The sequence below is a fragment of the Hakea prostrata genome, chromosome 7 (genome assembly GCF_041222555.1).
Source record: "Hakea prostrata isolate BN-2017 chromosome 7, UWA_Hpros_2, whole genome shotgun sequence".
Lineage (NCBI taxonomy): Eukaryota > Viridiplantae > Streptophyta > Magnoliopsida > Proteales > Proteaceae > Hakea > Hakea prostrata.
The window spans coordinates 73,083,323-73,107,539 of record NC_142606.1 but is presented as its reverse complement, the minus strand read 5'-3'; the positions used below and the strand labels follow the sequence as shown (position 1 = coordinate 73,107,539).

General features: G+C 39.0%; 1 protein-coding gene across 1 annotated transcript in view; it reads right to left on the bottom strand.

The window, feature by feature from the left end:
• LOC149012034 (lysine-ketoglutarate reductase/saccharopine dehydrogenase bifunctional enzyme) overlaps nt 1–24,217 on the bottom strand; it is a 55,042-nt gene that overhangs the window by 14,493 nt on the left and 16,332 nt on the right. Inside the window, exons 9-17 of the mRNA XM_089161022.1 lie at nt 20,401–20,572; nt 19,062–19,158; nt 18,738–18,898; nt 18,537–18,594; nt 18,154–18,294; nt 5,789–6,133; nt 4,051–4,131; nt 2,992–3,057; nt 2,606–2,723 (exon numbers count right to left, since the gene is read on the bottom strand). Coding sequence (XP_089017148.1) covers nt 2,606–2,723; nt 2,992–3,057; nt 4,051–4,131; nt 5,789–6,133; nt 18,154–18,294; nt 18,537–18,594; nt 18,738–18,898; nt 19,062–19,158; nt 20,401–20,572 — 1,239 coding nt within the window. The remainder of the gene's footprint in view (nt 1–2,605; nt 2,724–2,991; nt 3,058–4,050; nt 4,132–5,788; nt 6,134–18,153; nt 18,295–18,536; nt 18,595–18,737; nt 18,899–19,061; nt 19,159–20,400; nt 20,573–24,217) is intronic.

The window sequence follows — 24,217 nt, the reverse complement described above, 5'->3', positions numbered from 1 at the left end:
TCCCCACACATCAGAATGAACTAGAGAGAAAGGGTGGTCTGATCTGTTATGTATACGAGGAGGAAAACTCACACGATGAAGTTTTCCAAATTGACAAGACTCACAGTCCAGCTTAGAAAGAGAATGAAAACTTTTATCTACCAATTTTAGGGTTTCCAAAGACGGATGCCCTAACCGACAATGTATTTGATGGGGGATGGAAATACTAGAAAAAGTAGTAGAGGATATCTCCCCGAATAGATACAACCCCCCCGACATATGGCCTCTACCTCTGTGCCGACTTCGTCTGTTGATCCTGCGGACGTTCCTACCAAATCTGACCTTGACATTCCCATTGCTCTTCGGAAAGGTACTCGTTCTTGTGTTTAGTATCCCATCTCTAACTTTATTTCATATTCTACTTTATCACCTGGGTTCTCTACTGCTCTATCTACTATAGAGACTTATCCTATTCCTAAGAATGTTCTTTAAGCCTTGTCTAATCCTGGGTGGGTCAGTGCAATGAACGAAGAATTACAAGCCTTAGAAGACAATCAGACTTGGGATCTTGTGCCCTTACCCTCAGGAAAGACAGCTATTGGTTGATCGACTACTCCGGCGACTTCTTCTTCTCCTAAGAGTGGTGATTCTCTCAACTCTAAACAGATCGAGAGACATTCTATCATAAAACGAAAAGTATCTCAATACAGTTTATTCGTACCTGAAAATTGCATATCCAATATCAATTTTGGGCATTCCCTTGCACCGATCTTCAACGAAGACATCAAAGTAATGGCAGCGTAAGAAGTTGCGTCAATCTTCAAATAGAAATCACCAACAAGTGCAGCGTAAGGTGCTGCATCCCTTTAATTTCTGGAAACGACTCTCACAGGTACGGTTTCTTTTCTTTCTATAGAATCAACTGTTTGTACTAGTAATTCTTAGAATCGAAAGGAATAAGATGACCTACAGCTCTGATACCATATTAGTTTGAGAAAGAATAAGGTGAAGAATGAGGGAGAGGAGAAGATGAAAGCCACGACTTAGTTGTGGAGGCTCTAAGAAAACTTATGAGCACACCTCAAAATAACTTCAATTTATATAGGCTGATTTACAAGTCTATTCTATATAGGAAAGCATCAACCAATTTCAATTGGTATAAAACTCTTAATTACCACTATCTTTTTCCTATCGAGAGTTAGCGCAAGGCACTAACTCTCAATGGATCAGTCTTTCCCAAATTGTCCTTTCCTAACAGTATCCATGGGCTATAGAGAGAATAATGCTGATCATACCTTGTTTATTAAGAAAACAGACTCTCATATAATAGTTTTGCTAGTTTATGTAGATGATATTGTCATTATAGGAAGCAGTGAAGAAAAGATTTCAGCCCTAAAGACATTCTTGGGTGCTGAATTTGAAATCAAGGACATGGGGCAACTCAGATATTTATTAGCCATAGAACTAGCATACTCAGCAAATGGCATCCTCACACACACACACACAGAAAATACCATCTGGATCTGCTTGCTGAAACAGGAATGTTAGATGCAAACCAGCCAACTCTTATAGAGCCTAACATACATTTGAAGGGCAAAGAAGGAGAATCCGTGGACAAGACCAGCTACTAAAAACTCATTGGGAAGTTGATTTATCTCTCTCAAACTCGATCAAATATCACTTTTGTTGTTAGTCTAGTGAGTCAGTATATGCATGACCTTCATTCCTCACATCTTCATGTTGTCTATCGGATCCTGAGGTATTTAAAGGCCTCTCCAAGAAAGGGAATTCTGATTTCTCCTCATGGACATTTGTATATTGAGGCACATACAAATGAGATTGGGCAGAATGTCCTGATGATAGAAAGTATACCTCTATATACTGCACTTATGTAAGAGGAAATCTAGTAACTTGGAGGAGTAAGAAACAACTAGTGGTTGCTAGGTCTGGTGTTAAGGCAGAATTTAGAGCAGTGGCACAAGGAATTTGTGAGGTGTTACGGCTAAAAGGATTACTTCAAGACTTGAGGATTGATTTCAAAGACTCTCATACAGTTGTTTTCAGATAGTAAATCAGGAATCAACATTGCTCACAATCCAATGCAACATAATATGACCAAACATGTGGAGATTGATAGACACTTTATCAAGGAGAAAATTGAGTATGGGCTAATCAACATCTCCTTTGTTACATCTAACAACCAGAAGGCTGATGTGTTTTCAAAGAGTTTGAGCATAAATGTTTTTTGCAATATAACTAGCAAGTTGGGCATGATAGTTATCTATGCTCCAACTTGAGGGGGAGGGTTGTAATCTTAAGTAATACTCTCAAGGGTAGAATTGTTTATAGGATTTATTTTTGTAATAATCCCACATTGGGAAGTGTTTCTTTTGTCTCCCATATTTTTTTTATCATAAATAAAGACTGGCTCAGAAGTTCTCAGACAACTCAACAGTATGTGATCCCATTTTTAGGATGTAATTCAAATCCAAAATGTCAGTATTAATTTTAAAAAGCAGTCTTCCTAAAAAAATTGTTATACCAAATAAATGACAACTCTTCAAAATGAATGTTCACTATAAAAGATGCTTTTGATTCTGTAATTAAAAGTGAGTCTAGAAATTACCTATGCCGGGATCCAAGCCCATTTCACCAAGGATTGTAATACCAGCACTCTTGGCTCTTTCATCCAACCTTGATATGGAATCGTCAATGTAGCTGGCAGTGACAAGATGCTTTTTGAACTGTATAGACAGGCAATCAATATCAAGGTGCCCGCTATAAAAAAGAAGAGGTAGTAATATGCAATTCACTGTCTCTTGGATTGATATCCGACTTGATTACTCATTGTATTAAAAGTTCCCCCCTGCCCCTTTTTGCTTCAATATATAAACATTCAGACATGGTAGACAAAAAATACAGAAGGGGGGGGGGGTCCACTCAACCAGTTAACAATAACAAAAGTTTGCCAGTATAAAAAAGATTATTAAAAAACGACTAAGATAAAGTTACCTCAATACATGCATTTGCAACTTTAGCATGGAAACTAGGCGGCAGCAAACTCACAACAACTTCCACCTGGATAAGGCTCACAGATGTATTAACAATGTAAAGCCATATTTCTGGCTTGAAAACCCATCAACATGAAAAGGAAACAAAGAAATATTCAAAAGAAATTCAAATGAAGAGTTACAATTAAAATTGAAATATAATTATAAAAATAGGAAGTGCTCAACCACTTCTCAATCAATGGAGCTCCAATGAGATACAAACTTGGATTACAACTTATGGGTCCATCTTCTGATACTATCTATTAGGAATTATGCATGGTTACACCTTGTGTACCGTGGAGTAACTGGGTCATGCACACGCTGCTCTTAAGCGTCCCTGTTATCCTTTTACTTTTGACTATTCCCCTGTAGTTAGAATCCAAGACACCTATAGTAGGCTAGAGATTGTTCAAAATGCTGAGTTGATTCCTTTCTATATTATGTAATATTCTGGGGTTCTATTTTCGGCTCTAAAATAAAGGATCACCAGGGGAGACTGCTGCATCTTGCACAACTCTCTCTCCACTCCATTCTTTCGTTCTCTTTTCCATCTCTTCTCTTCTTCTTCTTCTTCTCTTGTTCTCAGTTTTGATCTCACAGGTGTGACATTGTGGCACTATCATTGAGGGCATTTATTTGTCTCCAAGTTTCTTTGACAGAACACAATTAGACTTCTCAATGATCCTTATATTATGAGAATGCAGATTTCAAAGCATTCATTCTTTAATAAGGAACATTAAGCACACAAATATTTCTGTTAGTCACAACCAAAAGGGCAATAGACCAAAAATGTAGAAATGAATACAAAGAATAAGTTAATCGAACCATTCAAGGAGAGAAAAAGCATGGTCTGGATTATTACAGTTCGTCCTCAAGGACATCAAATGATGTTCCATTCAAAATCAAGCTGCGCAACCCATCTGTTCTTATTTCAATACGATAGCTGGTGTGTTTGGACACTAGTTCTGGCTTCAAATTGATAGGTAACATAAAGTGGAAGATACAACGGTGAAGACTTTACCTGAGATATACACTTACAGAGACTTCCATAATCCATTACATCTAGCTGAACCGCTGTTGCATTTGGAATACCTTCAATGGTCTAAATACAAAACATCATCGACAAATTTAAAGAAGAAAAGATTAGTTCACTGAGTGGAACTACAAATATGCATTTACATTCTGATTATGAAAGCGCTGACATATCTTAAGAAGAAGGGCATGGCAAATTGAAAATAGACATTCCGTTAGTCCAATACAGAGATGGTATTATTTTCAGTCAAAACAAAGTATGAAAAAAGAAGTTCCTGTATGGTGACAGTTGGGAAGTTGGGTATGTAAAATTTCATGATCATTGCTTTAAATCCAGTATTCAACTTTTCAGCCATAGTTTTGGCTCATCAACAGAAGCAGACATCATAGAAAACAATTTTACCTCCCTTATTTCTGTTCTCTTTCTTGAAGAAGGGGGGGGGGAGTATGTATAGGAATAGAATTCTCGATTTTTCCTGAGGGCCGCTGTCTCTCTTTAAATTGCTGCATGGTCACACATGCAAGTATCACATGTGTTTTAAAAGGGATACATTCTTAGGTTATGGTGTTGAATTATAGTTTAGATGAATGGTGATCAGAGGAAATTGGTTCGGACAAAATAGGTTTTTCTAGTTCTAAATTTTTTAAACACCTCATACATTGTTCGGAAAATTCCTCAATTGATGTATAAGTCCATCAATCTGCGCCCCCCAGCCCCCCACCCCAACCCAAAAGAAAAAGAAAAAGAAGTATTAGTCACACATAATCAGCATATTAGCACAAGATCATGCAAGAAATTGGATGAGAACAATGTCATAAGGTACAAAATCAGAATGACAGCCATTGGTATTCAGGATAACATACGTAATTCATATTAACCGTTTCTTTAATATTTTGAATATAACTAGTAATTTGTCAATTTTGACTTACAGAACTTACTCATATCTTGAAAAAGAATGCTAAAGATGACACCATTTTTTTTGGTTAAGAAGATAAGCAATGAACAATGATTACAAAGATCTTTTCACTTCATTCTTACTTTTGATATATCCTATTAAGATTCACGGTGATAGCTAACATGTAATTACATTGATTTACACAAATGCCTCCTTATAGGATCATATACATATCCATACCTACAATTCATTTAGTGTATGAATGTAGGGTGCCATGCAAGCATATATGTGTATATATATATATACCTATACTAAATAGAAAGAAGAAAGAAATTTCAGGAAAGATGTTTTCATTAACAAATTGAAATAAGATACTGGTTCAATAGGATTATCAAGGGGCTGAAACCCAGTCATATCTAGGTATTAATCAATTGGATTCCCTTATATCCTTAATATCCAAATTCATCCTGAAACTGGTTGGATCTCAAGAAATCACATTCAGGTACAAAAATCAGTTTTAGATGTGTCTAGCCTAGCTTAAAATTTCAAAGTACTAACAACTTCCCATCTTTGACTGAACCAATTAAGACAGGGATTTTTCTCTTTGGGTGAATAAAAATATATTATAAACAGCCCAAAAGGAAGAAAAGAGTACAAGAGGGAAGAGAGGGTTAACACTAAGCCAGTGATCAGTTTGGAACATTATGCAAATCCAGAAGTGCAAGACTTATGCATTATAGAACAGTATAGAATCTATTATTCCCAATATAGTATTTCGTACTAATGTTCATTATATGTGATATTACTGTTCAATCAATTTCACAAGCATACCTCTTCTGCATCCTTTAGGTAGAGAGAAGCAACGATAACTTGAATATCCATGGGTTCTAAATCACTTCCTAAGCATGTTTTGAGCAATTGGAGAGATGAAATGTTTCCAGTTGATGCTAACAGCTCAGCAGCTGGTTGGCAGACCCGGCCTGCACCCAGAATTAGAATGGGGTTTCTCTTCTTCAAAGCATCTACTTTTCCAGCCCCATTGTCAGAGGGCTTACCAAGTCGCAAAGAAAATCTATTTGTTTCCTTATTAAGGGCTCCAGAATCTTCCTTAGGATAAGCAATAGCAGACAATGAATCAATTATTTGATTGAGAATGGAACTATCATCTGCCCCAACCTGTCAAATACAGCCAAAGTACCTTTAATGACCGAACAAACCAAATTATATTAATAATATAACTTTCTGTGTCCTGAAGCAATTCTTAATAACGCATGAACAAATATTAGTGTACTGGTTAAATACAATGGCTAGATATACAGAGGCAGGAGAAGACTGATCAGTTATTCTTTTCACATAAGAAAGACCTACTAGGTAAAACTTGGATTGTCTCTCTTTCAATAAATTAATAATATTCTCCCAGAAGTCATATTTTGTAGCTTGAGATATGCCTTTTGAAATGGCTTGAATATTGACAATTGTAATGCCTTGAGTTAAAAATCTATTTTTATGGGGGAAAGGAAGGATTAATTACCACAATTTAGAATCCTAGTGGCTAGCATTGAAGAACTCATAATGTTGGAATCTACAGCAGACAAGTACCAGGTCACAGATTTACATGAATCCAGATAGACTACTGCATGCTTATACCAATTTCCAACATGTTTAAAAATTGAAACTGCATCAGTTGTGAGATCTGCTAGTGAACATTTTAGTTGCCCTGGCATGGTTCTTCCCAAGTATTTTAATGGGTTCCCTTTTGGTTGTGAGGGGTGAGTAAAGAATTCATTACTAAAAGGAGATACAAGGAGCACCTAAAGGAGAGGTAAAGGAAAAAACATTGCTGGAGAAAATTCGAAGCAAAGTGAAATATCAATCACAAAGGAGACAGGCGACACGAGACACAAAACAAGCATCCTCCTTCACAGTGGTTGCAGTAGCTTCAATAACACGGCATAAGTAGGGTTTGAATGCAATGGGAAGGGGATAAGAGAAAACAGAATAAGAAAAGGTGCAAGGGGAAAGGCTATCTCATCCCCAGGTCTTTCCCCCAGCTACCTCTGCTATTGAACATGGATTCTCCTAAACAATGGCAACATGGCCTGCAAACTTGATTTCTCTAAAAATGTCTCCCAATATATTGCCACAATAAGGTCTACTTATAGCTTGGCCAAAGCTCTACAAGAAATAGAAACTGTCGGAAACTGATAATAGAAACTACTGACACAGTAATTAGTGACAATAGGATCCCAAGAAAATAGAAACAAAATAGAACTAGAAACTACTAGGCTTCATAATTCAGCCACTTGCATGTATAACTAAAACAGAAACTATTAACTACAATAATATAATCTTAACTGAGCTTCTAAATCTCCCAAGAATAAATCTCCATATAATCTGATATTGGGCCCCACAAATCATCCAAAAGAGAAGGACTAGGGTTGCTGGTTCTGTTTTCCAGAACTGAATTCTATTGTTGTCTTTCAACTAGAAGTATACCTAATTGACAGGCTTCAATAAAACTCAGATTTCTGCAACTCTGAATTTTCTGCAAACCAAGGTAGAAGATGAAGTGCAGGTTTTTGTTAAACTTCAGAAATATTGCTGATTTGGGGAAAATAAGATTAGGACTGTGTTCTAGGCTTATAGGGCAACCAAAAGCGAAGGGAAAAGGGTTGGGGCTGGGAATATGGCTTTCCTATTAGAGTTAGGACTGAAAACTTGAGGAATAAGGAGATCAGGGAGGCTGCCGCTACTCAGGAAGTGACCAGGATGTAGAGGAAACTGTAGGGAAGGGGTTTAGGGGCATTTGCAATGAGGTAGGGAGGGTTTTCAAGGCCAAAACTAGAAGGGAAGGGGCAGGGAGGCTTGCAGACAGAAGTGGGGAAGGATTAGGGCTGGGGTGATCTGCAGTTCTGAACTTGAAGTTGAACCCTTGATTGTCTTGAAGACTTTGAAATTATTGAAAGCTGAAGAAGAAACGGAATTTCTGACTCAAGCCATCAACCGAGACCCACCCAATAAAGGAGTCCCAATCCTCAACTCAATAATTTTATTAATCTTCAAAAACTGAGGATAACTTACAATAGAGAGGCTATTTATAGCTTAATTAACTGACTCTAACTTATCTTAAGACTTCCTTATTAGATAAGGATACCTTTACAACTCAATTGGACTCTGAAAACACTTATCAAAGGGATTCAAATTACCACACGATCTCAGCCCTTGGATCTGAGATCTCACTCACACCCTTTAAGTCATATAATTTAAACTCAAACTGGACTCTTTCAAAACATAACTTCTCTCACAAGAGAACTACTCGAATCAAATCCAAACCAAACTGAACTGAGAACTAGAGACTCAAATCGCAGACTCAGAATTGGAGGTGAAAACAACTCTCAAAAAGGCAAAAACGCCTAAATTACCCCTCTTAAGGGGTTTCACCCAAGTTATGGAGGCCTCTTTGACCCATCTTGAGGGCCCCATTTGGTGCTTCGATTGGGGGGGGGGGTTCTTTGTGTTCGCACCAGGAAGAGGATGAAAGGATCGGTTGAGAGTGGGGGAAAAGGGAGAAAGAGGGCCTCGGAGAATCGTTGGGGGATCGAAGGGTGCAGAGGACTCGAAGGCAAAGGATGAAGGGTTGGGTTGGACGGAGTGGGCCAAGAAAGGTAGGGGTTGGGTTGGGAGCAAGAAGAGAGAGGGATAGAGACGGGAAAGTGGGAAGGTGGGTTGCACATAGGGGAGGGGGTCAGAGGAGCTAGGCCAAGTGAGGGGGGTAGGTGGACTAGGGTAAGCAGGGGTGAGGCTCTAGGTTGGGGTGTAGGAAGAGGAGAGAAAGGGAGAGGTTAGGAAATGAATTAGGCCAAGGGGAGGGAGGAGTACTGTTATCAAAGCATTCACCTAGGCAAGCCTAGGCCCATTTCTTGGTCAAGGCAATGCCTTATAGCCTTGCTTGGTGTTGCCATGGTTTTCCTTGCCCACTATTGGCTCGCCTTGCCTTGTCTCCTTGACAACCATGGGGAGAAGGAATATGGGTTAAGATAAGAGCTGATCCAAAAGGGAGGGGGAGATGGGATGAGTTGGACTATAGGAAGGAGGAGGTTAGGGCTGAGGCAAAGCAAGGGGATTAGGTGGGTGGGCCTTGGCTGGGATGATAATAAATGAGCTAAAGGGGATTTGCAATGTGAAAACTTGCACATGGGAATGAGGCCTGGGCTGGACTAAGGAGGAGGGGAGGGGGAAGGACGGCCTTATCAGGATTTTAGGAGCCTAAGATGCAAAGGGCAGGGGGAGGTTTGGAGGAGAGAGGGAGAGACAAAGGAGGGGGGAGAGAGATAAGGGAGTGGGGCACTCCACAAGGGTAGGAGAGAGAAGGGGAACAAAGGGGTTATTAACAAAACAGGACTGAAGTTCAGCCATTGGCAGAGTCACAAAGGGACGAAGCAAGGAAGAGTAAGGTGGGTCGCAAGCAAGGAGGATCTTCAGTAGAGCCTCAACCGCTGATGGTGCTGCAGTCGCAAGAGAAACAAGAGTGGATAAAGCTAACCCCTCCTTGGGGAGATGGAGAGAAGCGATGCTTGAGGAGTAGGCTTGCTTGGCTGTTGGGAATCTTGAAGGCAGACGACTTGTGCAGTGATTACAATGGCGACAAGATCGTCATTTCGTCTGTTCTCATCTTGGGTGGATCTTAGCATTGATTGAGGAGCTGGGTAGAGGCAAGTAATGGCTTTGACATTGGTATGTGATGTAACCCCCAAACTGAGGGCTAGTTACAGGATCAATCAATTGAATGCAGGAAAAAAAATTAGGGTTGCTTAAACCCTCTAGTTATGGTGTAGGGGCTATTTTGAATGATTTAGGGTTTGGAGAAGGGTAGACACGAAGGAAACTCAATCCCACATATGCGTCTGTTTTAGACAGCTAATTCTTCATCCATAGCTTGCTTCAGCCTTCAAATGAAGCAAAAGGTTCCAACGGAAAAGGATTGGAAAGAAAAAGATGAAGCTAAAAAACAAGCATGATAGTCTTTAAGACGAATAGGAGGATGGAGATTACAGTTGGGATACCTACCCTTAACTTGTTGTGGGACATCTACATCATTGAGAGTGGAATTTGGAAAATCAGTATGATCTGAAAGAGGAGGAGAAAAGAGAATTAGGAGCTATGGTTTATTGAAATCTAAACCTGAGTTGTTTTATTTTTAAATCCAGAGTCAAGTTTTAGGGTCATAAGAATCTAGAATGAGGGTTTTCTAATTCTAGGTTTTTTAGGGGGTGGCTAAGGTTAGGGTTAGGGTTGAAGGCAAGGGAGGGCAAGGGGATAATGAATCCAAATAGGAATTGGGTTCAGGTAACGGGGGTTTGAGAGATCTAGCTAATAGGAGATTAAGCTTGCTAGGGTTTTAGCAAAGAAAATGAACTGCAGTTTGGGTGCACACTTACGGTGAGGGTTCGGGTCGAAGGGGATAATGATTCCTATAGGGGATGGGGGGGGGGGGAGGATTGAGAGTTAAAGCAGATAGGGTTTGGGATATAGAATAGGGCTCAAGAGAGAAAAGAGGAGGATCTAGGGTTGCGATGGGGAGAGAGAGAAGGGGAGGGTAATGGAAGCGGTGAGGGAAGTTACTTGGTGTTGGAGAGAGAAGGTTTATGAATTTTCTGAAAATTTGAATGCTCAAAGCTGTCGCAGGTTTCCTCCTTGGAAACCCTCCAAAGCTCCACCCATTTTCTCCTTCAATCAATTTGTACTCAATTTTCAAAACTGATTTGTTTATAAGTGTTGGGCCATATTTATTGCCTTACATTGAAGGATTCCTACTAGGATTCAATTTTGGAACCAAAACAAAGAAGGATTTCTACTTTATTCAGGATTCCTACCGTATAAAGGACTCTCACTTAGAAAGGGAAACAAACTAGGAATTCTTTTAAGAGAACTCCAAACTAAATACAACTGCAATTAAAGAACTTCCACTCTAGGAAGAAACCTAAATAAAATAAGATTCCAACTTGACCTCTTCTAACCAGAATAGGACTTTTTCATAACTTAACAAGAACTTCTTCAAATAACAAAATAAAATTAGGACTGGAGTTCCAATAAGAACCTGATTCTAAAGACCAGCCTGGGCCGGACGAGGGTAACCCAAAATGACCAAAATGCGCTCTATTTGGCTTGACCTTCCTGCAGGGCTGCAGGATTTTGGGCAGCAGCCCTATACTTTCTTTAGTCTATTGGGACTTCTTTTGGGGGAGTCCTTCAACTTCACATCAGCTCTCCCCTTCTTGGAAAAAATTCAACCTCAAATTTTGTAAGCAGCCTGTACCATGCCTAGAAATAACTCAGGCAGTGATAGAACACTAGAAATAAAGTGTTCAATGTTGGGACTTTCTTCGCAAAGAACCATGGGGACATGACAAATTCGATATGCTCCAGCTTAAAGTCAGTAGCCATGCCCATGGGATCTTCTTTAGTTCTCTAGGCACATCCTTAGTTGGTGTTACTACTCGACCATATCCTTGTAAGCTTTTGTAGCACCTTCTTCAACTATCATGACCTTTTCATCAAGGGTTTGAGTCAATCCTTAGACCTCCACTATTTTAGCCTTGTTGCCTTTATCAGTCTCTTCTGGCATTACTTCGGGTAGGCATGGGCAGTAGCTCTTTATCTTTCACTGTTTCATTAAGCTCATGACAATTGTCTAGATATTCTTCTTCAGGGAAGTCTTCTGGGGCTGCTTCTAGAGGTGGACAGATGACTTCATCTCTAGTGTGTTGGTGGCTCATATCAAGGATAGCATCTTCTTTCTTTTGAAGAAAGTCTTTGGCATAGTGTCCTCTCTCATGGCAGTAGAGAAACTCACCTGGGCTGCTGCTATGGATATGGTCTTTTCCCTAGTAGTCTGTTCTAGGAGGAACTGAATTAAGTGGAGTTATGGAGGCAGAGGCAATTGTGAATTGTGTGATGGGTGTTGGATTCGTCTTATAGTCAACCCTGATTATTGTGTCTCCTCTGGTCATAAAGTAGTAAGACTTGATGGGCTCTTCCAGGATGGGTGGTGAGTGAGGATGAGGCCTTTCTCTATGCGGCTTTTCTTCACCTTCACACCAGTCATACAAAGGAGTTTTATACCTAGATTCTCTGGTATGACCATTCTTATTTCTTTCTTCTCTATACCCATCTTCCTTGTACCAGTGACTCGTACTGGTCTTCTCAAGGGGGACTAACTCTTCGGGAAGTTACCTATGGGGGTGGAGGAGGAGACAATTCATTTTCCTTGCGAATCTACTCTAACACAGCCACCCCTTGTAACTGTGATAGTACATCAGTTAAGTTTGTATGTTCTATAGTTGCCTAGCAACTGCTGATTCATCCGTAGCTTTGATACCACTTGACGTAACCCCCAAATTGAGGGGCAACTATGAAATCAATCAATTGAGTTCAGCAATAAAAAAATAAGGGTTCCTCAAACCCTGCTGTTATGGTGTAGGGGCTGTTTTAAATGATCTAGTTTGGGGAAGGGTATACCAGGTTCACCTGCTGTTTAGGAGCTAGGGTTTATTGAAATCCAAGTCTGACTAACGTTATTTTTGAATTCAGATTCAACTTTCAAGGGTCTTCAGTATCTAGAACTACGGTTTCTAGGAGTGTCTAGGGTTAGGGTTAGGGTCGAAGGTAGAGGGGAAGGGGATGAATCCAAAAGGTTTGAGAGAACAAGGTAATAGGAGATTAGGGTGCTAGGGTCTTGCAGAAGAAGATGAAGTGCAGAAATTTTAGGGCTTGGGTGGGAAATTGGGGTCGAAGGCTAGGCAGGGGAGGGGGATAACAATTCTTGACGGGGGTAGGGCTGGGAGGAGGGCATTGAGAAATAGGGTTTGGGCAACATAATAGGGCTGCCACAAGAGAGAAAAGAAGGGGGGGGGGTTAGGGTTGCAATGGGGAGAGAGAGAAGGGGAAGGGTAGGGGCAGGGGTGGGGAATGTTACTTGTTGGAGAGAGAAGGCTGATGAATTCTCAGAAAACTTGAATGCTCAAAGCTGCCGTAGGTTTCCTCCTTGGAAACCCTCTAAAGCTTCACTTAATTTATCCTTCAACAAATTTGTATTCAACATTCATAACTGATTTGTTTACAAGTATTCGGCTATATTTGTAGCCTTACATGAAGGATTTGTACTAGGACTCAACTCTAAAACCAAAACAAAGAAGGATCTCTACTTTATTTAAGACTCCTACTCTATTAAGGACTCTCACTTAGAAAGGGAAACAAATTAAGATAAGATTCCAACTTTACCTCTCCTAACTAGATTAGGAATCTTTCATAACTTAACAAGGACAGATTTAACAAACTAATTAGGCTCCCATCTAGAGGAAGCAACATCCCATTGTTCAGGATCGATACTAGAATAATTCTTAGATTCAAATTCCTGGTAATGGGAATGGCAGCAAATACAAAAACAAGGTCGATGGTAGCATGGGAAGTCTTAATAACAAGGCAAAATAAACTTGTATGCTTATAGGAAGACTACAGGAGCTGATAGTTGAAGTAATCAAGCCAATTGTGATAAGGAAAAAGAGGCAGTACTTAACGCTCCAATTATGGCAATACCACATGAAGTCAAGCTCAGACAACACATAGAAGAGCTGCTGCCCATGCCAAAGTAGTTTCAGAAGAGATTGTAAAAGACAAGGCAAAAACAGGGGAAGACAGCGATGTGACACAAGCAGTTGATGAAAGAGTTGCCAAAGCTGAATATGGTGGTACAAAAGCTTGCAAAGACGAAGTTGAAGCAATAGCACCATCTGAAGATGTAGTAAAAGAAAATCTAAAAAGCATGACTGCTTACACATTTTGCTTCCCCCCCTCCCCCCCGGCAAAAAAAAAATACAATCAAATTTGAGGACAAATTTGTCCAAGATGGGGAGAGTTCAAGCAGATTGAGCACCAAATTGGTCTATTTTCCATTCAAAGCAACCTAGAGTAGATAGATATGGGGTTGGACTTTGTTTAATACATTTGAGGGGTCATGAACCAAATATCTAGCATTTAGGTCAAGTATGAATATATGTTAGTTTATTAGTTTAACTGGTCAAATTATGTATATTCTGCAAAAAAAAAAAAATTTATAAGGGCATAATAGTCTTTTTTATGTTTTGTTTAAGTTGTAAGAGTCTAGGTGGATCATTTTTTGTTTTCCTAGTTTAAGTTAGTTCTTAACTCCTAATTTCAATAGGATTTCTTCATAAGGCTACAAATAACCCCCATATGCCATAACAAAAATTTGAAGTCCTTTCTTGGTTCCATACGGTTCTCTCAAAAGATCTTGAAAGTGGCCCTTACTAAATTCGGGGCTGCATCACTTGTGCCCCTGGGTTGAAGTCACATCTTGACGAAGATTAAAGCATCAAGAAGCGGCCCAAAATATAACTCAGAAAAAAAGTAACGTTCTCAAGTCATGTTAATGAGATAGTGATTTGAATCCCTTTTCCCCTTCTGTGGGAATGCATTTCTAGATAATACTGAGGGCCCCCATTAAAGATCGTAAGGGATTTGGCTCGTCTCCAAGGAGCTCAGCCCCCTGGGAGTGTCAGGGATACATCCACAGTTGGGCTGCACCGCACACATCTCAATGTCTACCCAATCAACTGTTGGAATATGTACAGCCAAGCCCAGCCATGGTATGCACTCCCTAAGCACTTGGATGACTAATGACTAGCTCAATCCAATAGTATGAGAAGGGAGGTTTTCTTGGTGATTTAGTTAGCTACTATTTTCAGTAGCTTTTATTTTGCCTATCCTGGGATGCAAGTTTTCTGTGATCAATGCTTGGTCAAAGCAAGCTATCTTGTTTCCTTTTCTTTGTCTTTGATTTCTTTCCTGTTTCTCATTAGTCTTAGTTTCTTTTTATTGTACTTGATCAAAGATGAGCTAGACTATTAGATTACTCACGGGATAAATCTCAGCATTTGTCCTTGAAAGAGAATTCTGTTTTTATAAGAGCACTTGTGATGCAAACCAAATTCTAGGGTTTAGATGTGGAATTATGCCCTAGAATTAAGCTAACTCCAGGATACTCTCTCTTGGGGACCAGCAGTTTTCTAGGCAGTGAATGCAATTGATGGTTGGTGTTTGGATGGTTCTAGAGCTCACAAAGATTAGGATAAAGCCTAGAAAGATTCGACTAGACTCAGGGTTAAAGGATTTTAGAATTCGAAGATTGGAACCCTGCTGTAATTCAATTTCCAGAATTGAATTTCAGTTCCAGGGTTTGGAAAATTAGGGATTCTTAAAATTTAGTGTTTCTAGGGTTTGGATCAGGCTAGGTTAAGGTCGAGTGTCACCTCACGATTTGATAATCTAACTGTAAAAGAGAATTAAGAAATTGAAGTTCTAGGGTTGGGATTTCTAATGAAGAAGATGTAATTTGCAGAATTTCTAGGGTTTTACTTTCAGGAAAGGGGTGGGGTTGGGATTGAGTGTAAGGGGATGGAGTAGCTAATCCTAAAAGGGTGAAGTGATAGGAGTTAGAGTTCAGAAGATATAGGAGTTTTAGGTTTAGGATATTTCTGGTTTCTGGGTTAGGGGAGGGTAGGGGTTGAGCTAGAATTGAAGGGGAAGGGATCCTCAAGGTGCCGCAGGGTTGGCAAGGGGTTGGGAAATGTCTCCTATGGAGGAGGGTTGATGGAATTAGGTTAGAGAGGTAGGGGGAGACTTAGATGGATGTGGGGGAAAACTAAGAAGGATAAGATAAGGAATGATCATATAAGAGTTGGTCTGGGAGTTGCTCCCATAAGTGGTAAGCTACGATTTCTCGTTTGAGGTGGCACGACTACATTCAATGGAGGCTTATAAATACCCCTATACGGAGAAGTGATATAATCCAAATTGAAGGAACTAGAAGAGCTAGGGGCAAACATATCCTTAAGAGAAGTGGAGAGAAAGGATATGCATAGCTTAGGCCTTGTATCTAGCATGGCTTCAAACAGAACTGATTGGAGGGCAAGAACCCATGTAGCTGACCCCATTGAGTTGGGACAAGGCTTATTGTTGTCATAGGTATGGGGATACTTGTGGATGGACTAGAAGAAAGCGAAGAGGTTTAGGAAGGGGTTGGAGTAGGTTGTACTTATTCGGAAATAGAAGGAAACTGCTGGAGTTGAAGAAGCTTGCTGTAGATAGAAGAAAACTACAGAATTACTCACTCTTTAAGTGCTACAGAGTTGCAGACCCCCTCTAGGGGCCCACAGCTTCCTCTCTTGCCTCCAAAGTCAATCTCAATTTTATTAATCAGTTTCAACTCATCAATTACAGAGAATGGAGGCTTTATTTATAGCCTCTAAAGGGAAAAACACTATGACTCAACTTAGGAACCCACCTGGGATCCAAGCTTGCAATCTAATACCAAGTATGACTTTTACTTGACTAAGGAACTCAAACAAGGATTCTATCATACCTCAATCTAGAAGGATTCAATTTGGAATCTAAAAGTAGATATGGAACCCTAACAAGAAACAGACTAAAAGTAGGGGATTCCCGCACAACCTAGGAATCATTCTTCTCAATAACTCTAAAATAATGACCCAAATTCAAAAATAAATATAGATCTAGAGTCCTAATAACATGCTGGACCCAATGACACCCTAATCATGGGCCCCACAAAAATTAACAAAATGAATAAACCCTTGGTTTGATTAGGGGCTTTAGTGTTTGAGGAAAGTAACCCTAGGCCCTATGCTGCCCCTGGAAATGATTTACATCAACTTGGCACTACAATTTGCCATGGACTTATTGGGTCCTTAATATGAACTAATGAAGTTGACTGATTGTTGCTTTGCACAATGTTGAGCAGTGAGCCCTTGGGGTGAGATGCCTAAGGCTGAGGTAGTCATACCACATCATCCCATTTCTTCTCTGGTATCTCCAATTCCTTCCCCCTATTCTTTTCTCAATTTCTGCACATATCCTGGCTAACCGTGTCTTATTTTGGAGCTTCCATTTTTTCCCTGAAGTCCATATTGGAACTCCATTTTGTTAGTAATCTAAAGGGGGAATACAGATGTTGCAGTTCTGTTTTTTCCCTTGACATTTCCTGCTACTTTGAATCTCTAGATCTCAGCTGCCAGAGGCTTCTCAGAACTGATATTTTTGGGAGTCCATTTCTTATACCAAGAGCTCCACTAGATAAAGATTTGGAGCAGAACTGAAGGCTGGGTCTATCTATCTTCTAGTTAGTAAAATCTGTCTCTGAATTTCTTTTTTGACACTAATATCTTAGCCCCCATGGTTTCTTTTGATCAGAGAAATTTAGAATTTAATTACCCCTTTGAAACCAAAACTTATATGTAACATGGAGCCATCCAACATGCATCAGTGCTAATTCTCATCAGGATAAATTTCTTGCTGTTTGCCATTTCATACATGCCATAGCACTGACAATTAGGCTGGTATTTTTACTAAATTGGTTGATTACAGTGGAGTGTTGTGGGATTTGATTTAACCTACAGACATATGCTGCTGAGTTCATATTTACATATTGCTTTCAAACTTGGAATCAGTACTTATATTCGGTTGTGTTGTGATCATGTCTGGGGATAGGATATTCATACCTAGCTCTACATTACAGTTTCCTACATGTCTATCTATACACTAAAATGGACATGCTTTGTACTCGTGAGGGATATTGGTCTCAGTGATAACAGGAGTTGCTCATAAAAGTAGATAGTTTGTCAAGTTTCTTTTTCAAAGAAAATAACAAAATTTGACATGGTCAAAGACCGGAAGAACAGGGGTACACATATATACATGTATATCTTTGAGGTCACTAATGATGCAGGGCCCAATACAAAGGAGGAGAGAAAACAAAGTATACTCACTAGTCACTTCATACAATTTGATAAAACCCTGTCTACAAACACTTTCTACTATTCTCAAACTTGGCTAGTGAATCTACTAAAGAAGTTGACTGATTCTAGTTAAATGAGAATTACGAATCCTCTGCTTAAATAGTAGCCCAGCCCGTCTAACTGATGCACGAGTCTCCATGGAACTTTGTGAGAGATATTTGGCAACTAGTGGTCTATCCTCCAAGCTACTTTAAGTTGAAAAATGCCAGAAGATGACATAAAAAGTATGTTACATTTTTCTACAGAAATAGCTAAAGTACATCACATTTCATTTTGTATGTTAGTGCGAGGTCAGGGGTAACTTACTTCAAGTTCTGAATATGACATGGCATCTGCATTCTGGCCCACATCACACCTGACCAAATGAAACGACCCACCAACAGCTTCAATGATATCTAAAGCCTCATTTATTAGAAATTGGTCAAATAAATGTCCACTTAGAGATACCTGTCATACATTGATTAGTAATACTAAGTTAGACAGTTTACCAAAAAAAAAAATACTAAGTTAGACAAAACACAAAAACTATCTGAAATAAAAGATCAATATGGACCCATCACCAATGATAGCCACATATACCAATAGATAAAGCAATATCTCATGCAGTCTGAGATAAACTAAAGCATGAGCTACAATGTGTTTTCAAAATAAAAAATTCAGTCAGATTGATGTGAAGTTGAAAAACCAACCAATATAGTGTATTTATTCTTTTTAAGCAGGCTGTTAGTGATATCTGCTGATGAATCACTGCAAAATGGAAAGGAATGACGCTTAAGACCTTAACTTTTCATTTAGAATATATATATATATATATATATATATATATATATATATATATAGAGAGAGAGAGAGAGAGAGAGAGAGAGAGAGAGAGAGAGGCCTATTCTGACCTGGAGTTTCTCATTCGTGGGATGTATTCATACAAGGGAGTATGTGTTCCACCATGTGCTATGCAAGCCCTTCTTAAGTGGGGAGGTAAGTCCGAAAAATTTTGTACAGAAGCCAAGCTACCAATAAATTGAGATAAGATATCTCCAAAATGCTGTGAAGCCTTTTTACAATAGAATGACATATTAGATGCAGGACTCAAAACTTAAATGCAAATGTAGTTGCCTCAAAATTCTATTAATCCTTCAAACAGTAATGAAAAACTAGATCACTAAAAATAAAGAACAAGAACATCGATGGGATAATTTATTTTTTTATTTTTTTACCTCCTTTGCGAATTCCGTTGGGAGATTGTCAACGGCTAAGCAAATCAAACCCTCACCCTCCATGTCATGATGGTATGAATCAGTAAACGGATTATACCTGGAACCGTGACTGACCTCAGAATATGTCTGAAAATTTAAAATTTAAAACATGGAATATAGTATCTAGACAATATCATGCAAGTCACAAAATCAAAGGTCAATCTGGGACAAACTGAAAATGAATCGAACAATGTGGTAAAGCTGGTATGTCCTTTATCCTGACTCACTTTATACATAATACCCAAAAGCTTGTCAACAGTATAGGTCATATATGGAATTTACCATATCCTTTTTCGTCTTCAACATTATACCTCTTAGTTAATTACATAGCTATAATTGGACAGATGAACTGCAGCTCAATGAGAAAACAAAAGAAGACAGCAACAAGAGCATGATGAGAAGAACCCAAACTCCTATACTATGGGTTACGTATTTTAGTAATGCAACATCTTTAACCTCATAATACAAGGACCAATAACTCTTGAATGCTTATCATATGTGCTGAATTATCCAAATTTTCAATGAAGTGGAGAAAATAAATATCTGAAATTTTAATTTGTTAAAAAAAATTAAAAAAAATTCAGCATCACTTTTTCTGCATTATGCAAATTGGTTGCCAAAAAGCTTGGTAAGGGAAGCCATAATTTCAACATAAAGTTCTTCAATTTATTTTTTTGATGGTCACACACAATTAGGCCCCCGTTTTTGCTAGATAGAAAAAAGATGTTGGATATTTATGAAATGAGCAACTCAGTCAACTTCCTTTAGATAAAGCATTTCTGCCAGTGAGGATTTTCGACCAAAAAACGAAGTTTATTTGTTTTAGACTTCAAAGAGTGGCAAATAGCTATCTACAAATTATTTTGCTACCTATAACATTAGATAATATTATTAAAAGGTAGGGCATACCCGCTGCAGTGGCAGAAATATAATTAGATAATACCATTGAAAGGAAGGCATGCCCTGTGCATGAGGCTTCTGCCACCGCAGGGTCCCAGAAGGGTCATATTGTATGCAGCCTCACCCTGCATTCACAGGGAGGCTGTTTCAAGATGAACACTCATTATCACTTGGTCACAATGAAGCAACCTTACTATTGCACCAAGGTCTATCCTCTTATTATGTAGAACACCATATATCTGTAAACAATGGTAAGCAACTTTCCAAAATCCAGTACTCTAGCTTTTAAGTATTCACGACTGTTCGGAACCACATTAAAAGTATTAAAACATAAACAAGAGAACTAATGTCACAGGTTTAAAGAGGTGATTTTCTGAACTAAAAACCAAGTTCACAGTACCTGAAGAAGGGTTTCTCTATTGATGTGGTTTGAGTAACAAACTCTATTGAGCCTCCAATGTCACATGTAATATCAGAAACTCCAATAAGCCGGCACTGTTTTCCCATTAGTTCTTGAAGCTGCTTGGTGCTCAACAACCGAGGGAATCTTTTCTCCCAGTACATGCAGTTAACTGCCTTAGACCAAAATAGAATATTTCATTGACTTAAATAGTAAGATTCCTTAAAAAAAAAAAAAAAAATCCCAGTTTATGCATTTTATGATCATATGAAAGCTGCAAACCCTTCTTGCTAGGACGCTAATTGTTGGGATGAAAACTCAAGCTGAAGTCAGAGAAAAATTAAGTCTATACATACTGGAGGATATGTACGGAGAAGTGATATAATCCATATTGTAGGAACTAGAAGAGCTAGGGGTAGACCTAAGATAACCTTAGGAGAAGTGGTGAGAAAGGATATGTATAGCTTAGGCCTTGTATCTAGCATGGCCTCGAACATAACTGATTGGAGGGCAAGAATCCATGTAGCCGACCACATTTAGTTGGGACAAGGCTTATTGTTGTTGTTGTTGTGGTACATACTGGAGGATATGGTCGCAGTGGAAGTGATGCAATAAGAGCAATGGCATAAATGCAGATACCTAATCAGAATAACTCTATAGAACTAAAAGAAATATGGTTGGCTCTCAACTATGAAAACACTGCCAGGATAAAGATAAGAAAAAAAGGCTTTATTAGTCAAAAACACGTAAGTGCTCTCTAGAATCGAGATACCCAATGCTGAAGGTGTACTGCCGCCACGAATAAGAAGTGATAAATTAGTCCTGGTTCAAAGTTTATACTTTAGCCTCTCTAAATTCCTTCAATTACATTTGTAATCCATGATATAACAGGAAATTACCAAAAGTATACATTAAGAAGCGTTCAACAATACTAAAAGAAAATCCAATTCCAATTTCTTTCCAGATTTTGCCAATGGTGTCAAATAGCAGCATCTACAAAACTGTTAGTGCTCCAAAAGCAATCACTTGGCCAAACCCCAATCTTTGCCAAGCTCTATGGCTCATGTCTACCTAGATAATCCCCACATTGGTTGTTTCCATAACTATGAGTTTTCTCTTGTAAGAAAAAGATAAACCAGAAGAATTAAAGGTATCATGTGCATCAGTGCATCTGAAAGCATGGTTTGCAAGTTTCAAGGATTGACTTGATCGTGATTCCCTAAAATTCGTTAAAATTTTAAGTTTTGTTCATTTTGCCCACTTAAGTTGGGCTCAAACTCTTGTTTGCCCACTTAAGTGGAAAATATTTCAGTTGGCTCAATTTTGTCAACTTAAAATATTACAAAAAAACCCAACGTTAGTTTTTTGTTAACTTTAACTTTGAAATTACCATTTTGCCCATGGAGTGAAAGGAAATTTTTACAAAACTTCTTTTAATTTTTTCAAATTTACAAAAGAACTCCCTATTCACTTGATTCGCTAGCTCTTTGCTAGTAACCACCACCTCCCCCTCTCTTTGTCAACAACCACCGCCCACCGTCCCCGTGTCAGAAATCACCACCGCTCTCCACACCACCTCCATCATATGGTTTTATCCTATTGTTTCTCATTCTAATCCCGTTAATTTTTTTTTCAATTTTGAATCTTAATCAATTACTTGATCGATGAATCAATCTAATACATTATGCTCCAATTAAAAAGAATTTGAGAAGCAAAGAGGAAAGAAAAGAGAAGAGACTTGCTCCTCTGCAACCCACCCGAGGAAACAAGAGACAGGATCGGAGCTTTTGGGAACGGTTTGCAGGGTATTTCATGAGAACGTATAGATATAGAAGAGGCTAGGATACTCTCGCCATTTCCAACTTTGCCGACGGCTTCAACCTCTCTATCTCCCTCTATTATGTTGTATTGTTCATATAGATTCCAGTAGTAGCGGATTAAGTAGACAAAGATCCTTTGTTCTCTGCATCTCTCTGTTGTGCTTCAATAACAGAGATGTTGTGGCCTAATTCTCATTTGTTCTCCTCGAAGCTTCCTTCATTTCGTCATGGTTGGTGTTCTTGGATTCCTCTGCTTTCTTATCCATGACTAAAACGACGACTTCCAATGCCGGTGCTATACCTTGAGGTGAATCAGTTAGATTTGGCAATGATTATGTACTTGTCGAGGATGAATGGAAGAGTCAAAGGTGTTGTGTTGATTCACAGAACATCATTGCATTGATCATCGGATACTACACTTCTAAAACAGAGCCGACGACTGAGGAAAATCCAGCACCGGCGGTGTCGCTGATAACGTTTCCATTTTTTCTTATATTTGGATTTTTTGTAATATGCGAAGCTTGTGGAACTCCGGTTTTTTTTTTTTTCTCCCGGTGTTTCCGGGTTTAAGAATAGGAGTTCTTTGTAAATTTGAAATTAAAAGTTCTATAAAATTGCTCTCCCCTGGGCATGGTTTTCGTTCGTCCAGCTTGTTGGGTTTTTGTAATATTTCGTTGCATTGGGCCCTGTTTTCCCTTAGGGTCGGTTTGGGCCCACTTGTGGCTGTTTCTATTTTTCTCCGAGTACTGTTCAGCTGTTTTTCCCTAAAGTGCGGTCTCTTCTGCCCTTGCTTGCTGGTTCCTGGCACCAGGGGAGCTTTGGGTTCCCTGTGCCTTTCTGGTTCAATCTTGGTTCCCTCATCTGTCCTGTTTGAGCATGTTCGTCTCGCTCTCTTGGTTCTCCCCCATGGCGCCGGTTCGTTTCGTCGTTTGCCGTCTGGTCAGGTATGCCAAATTATGGTGGAATGTTTCAGTTGGTTATAGAAATTTTTGGATCTGATTCTTCTCGGCAGCCTATTTCAGGGCCTATAAGCACATATACACGGTTAGTTTGGTTTAAAAAACAATCCACAGTGGTTTTTTGGATTCACACTCTTGTTTGCTTCTATATGGTCACATTCTTGAAGCAGAAGTTCACATTCATGAACCCTGTTTAGAATATATTTACACATTTATATGATTATATCGTACAATTAGTTGCCAAGGTAGGTGTTCTGTTTTCACCCTTGATTGGCAGTATACTGTCGAATCCTCATGTCTAATTACACATTCATTCTTTTGTCAAGTACTTAAGAGCATAAAGAAAAAGGAATTTAAAGTTTAAACATGTAATGAAGTGAATCATTGTTACGTATTGTCAAAGATTCGGAATGGGCAGCAGCTATATATATGTAGCCTGATTAAAGAAGTCCTACAAGGACTAGAAATATAGAAAATAAAGCATGAAACTACCTCCCTTACATGGGTGGAGGTGTGACTATGCTACTAAAAAACTAAAAAGTCCTGTGGCTTTTAAGCTGTCAAATAAACTAGTTGAACCCACTATTGAACCAACATACCACCAAAATTCAAAGAGCTTAAAAAGCTACCACTATTCTTTGTAGTACTACTCTCCAAGCTTCTCCTTGGCCTATTGCTTGTGGATATAGATCTTTAGATCTGCATCACCTTCCCTCATCAACGACTACCAAATTTTTAGTCCTTGCCTATGGTGCAACTAGCCAGTGTATCTTCCAAAACTCTCCTAACACCTCTAGCGTTCTTTCTTGCTAGCTACTATGGGTTATTCTACAAAGTCTAAACACAATACATGCTTGTGCAATCCTGAATGCATGGTTAAGTTCACTAACTTTATCAAAAGTCTCTCATGGAGTCTCTAAACCCTTTGGTTTTATAAATTCTAGGAATCATCTATCAATTAAAAGTAAAAAGAAGAACATGTGAAATCTGCTTTTCATTATGACAGCTAAGTTCTATTAGTAGTGAGAATCATAGCAT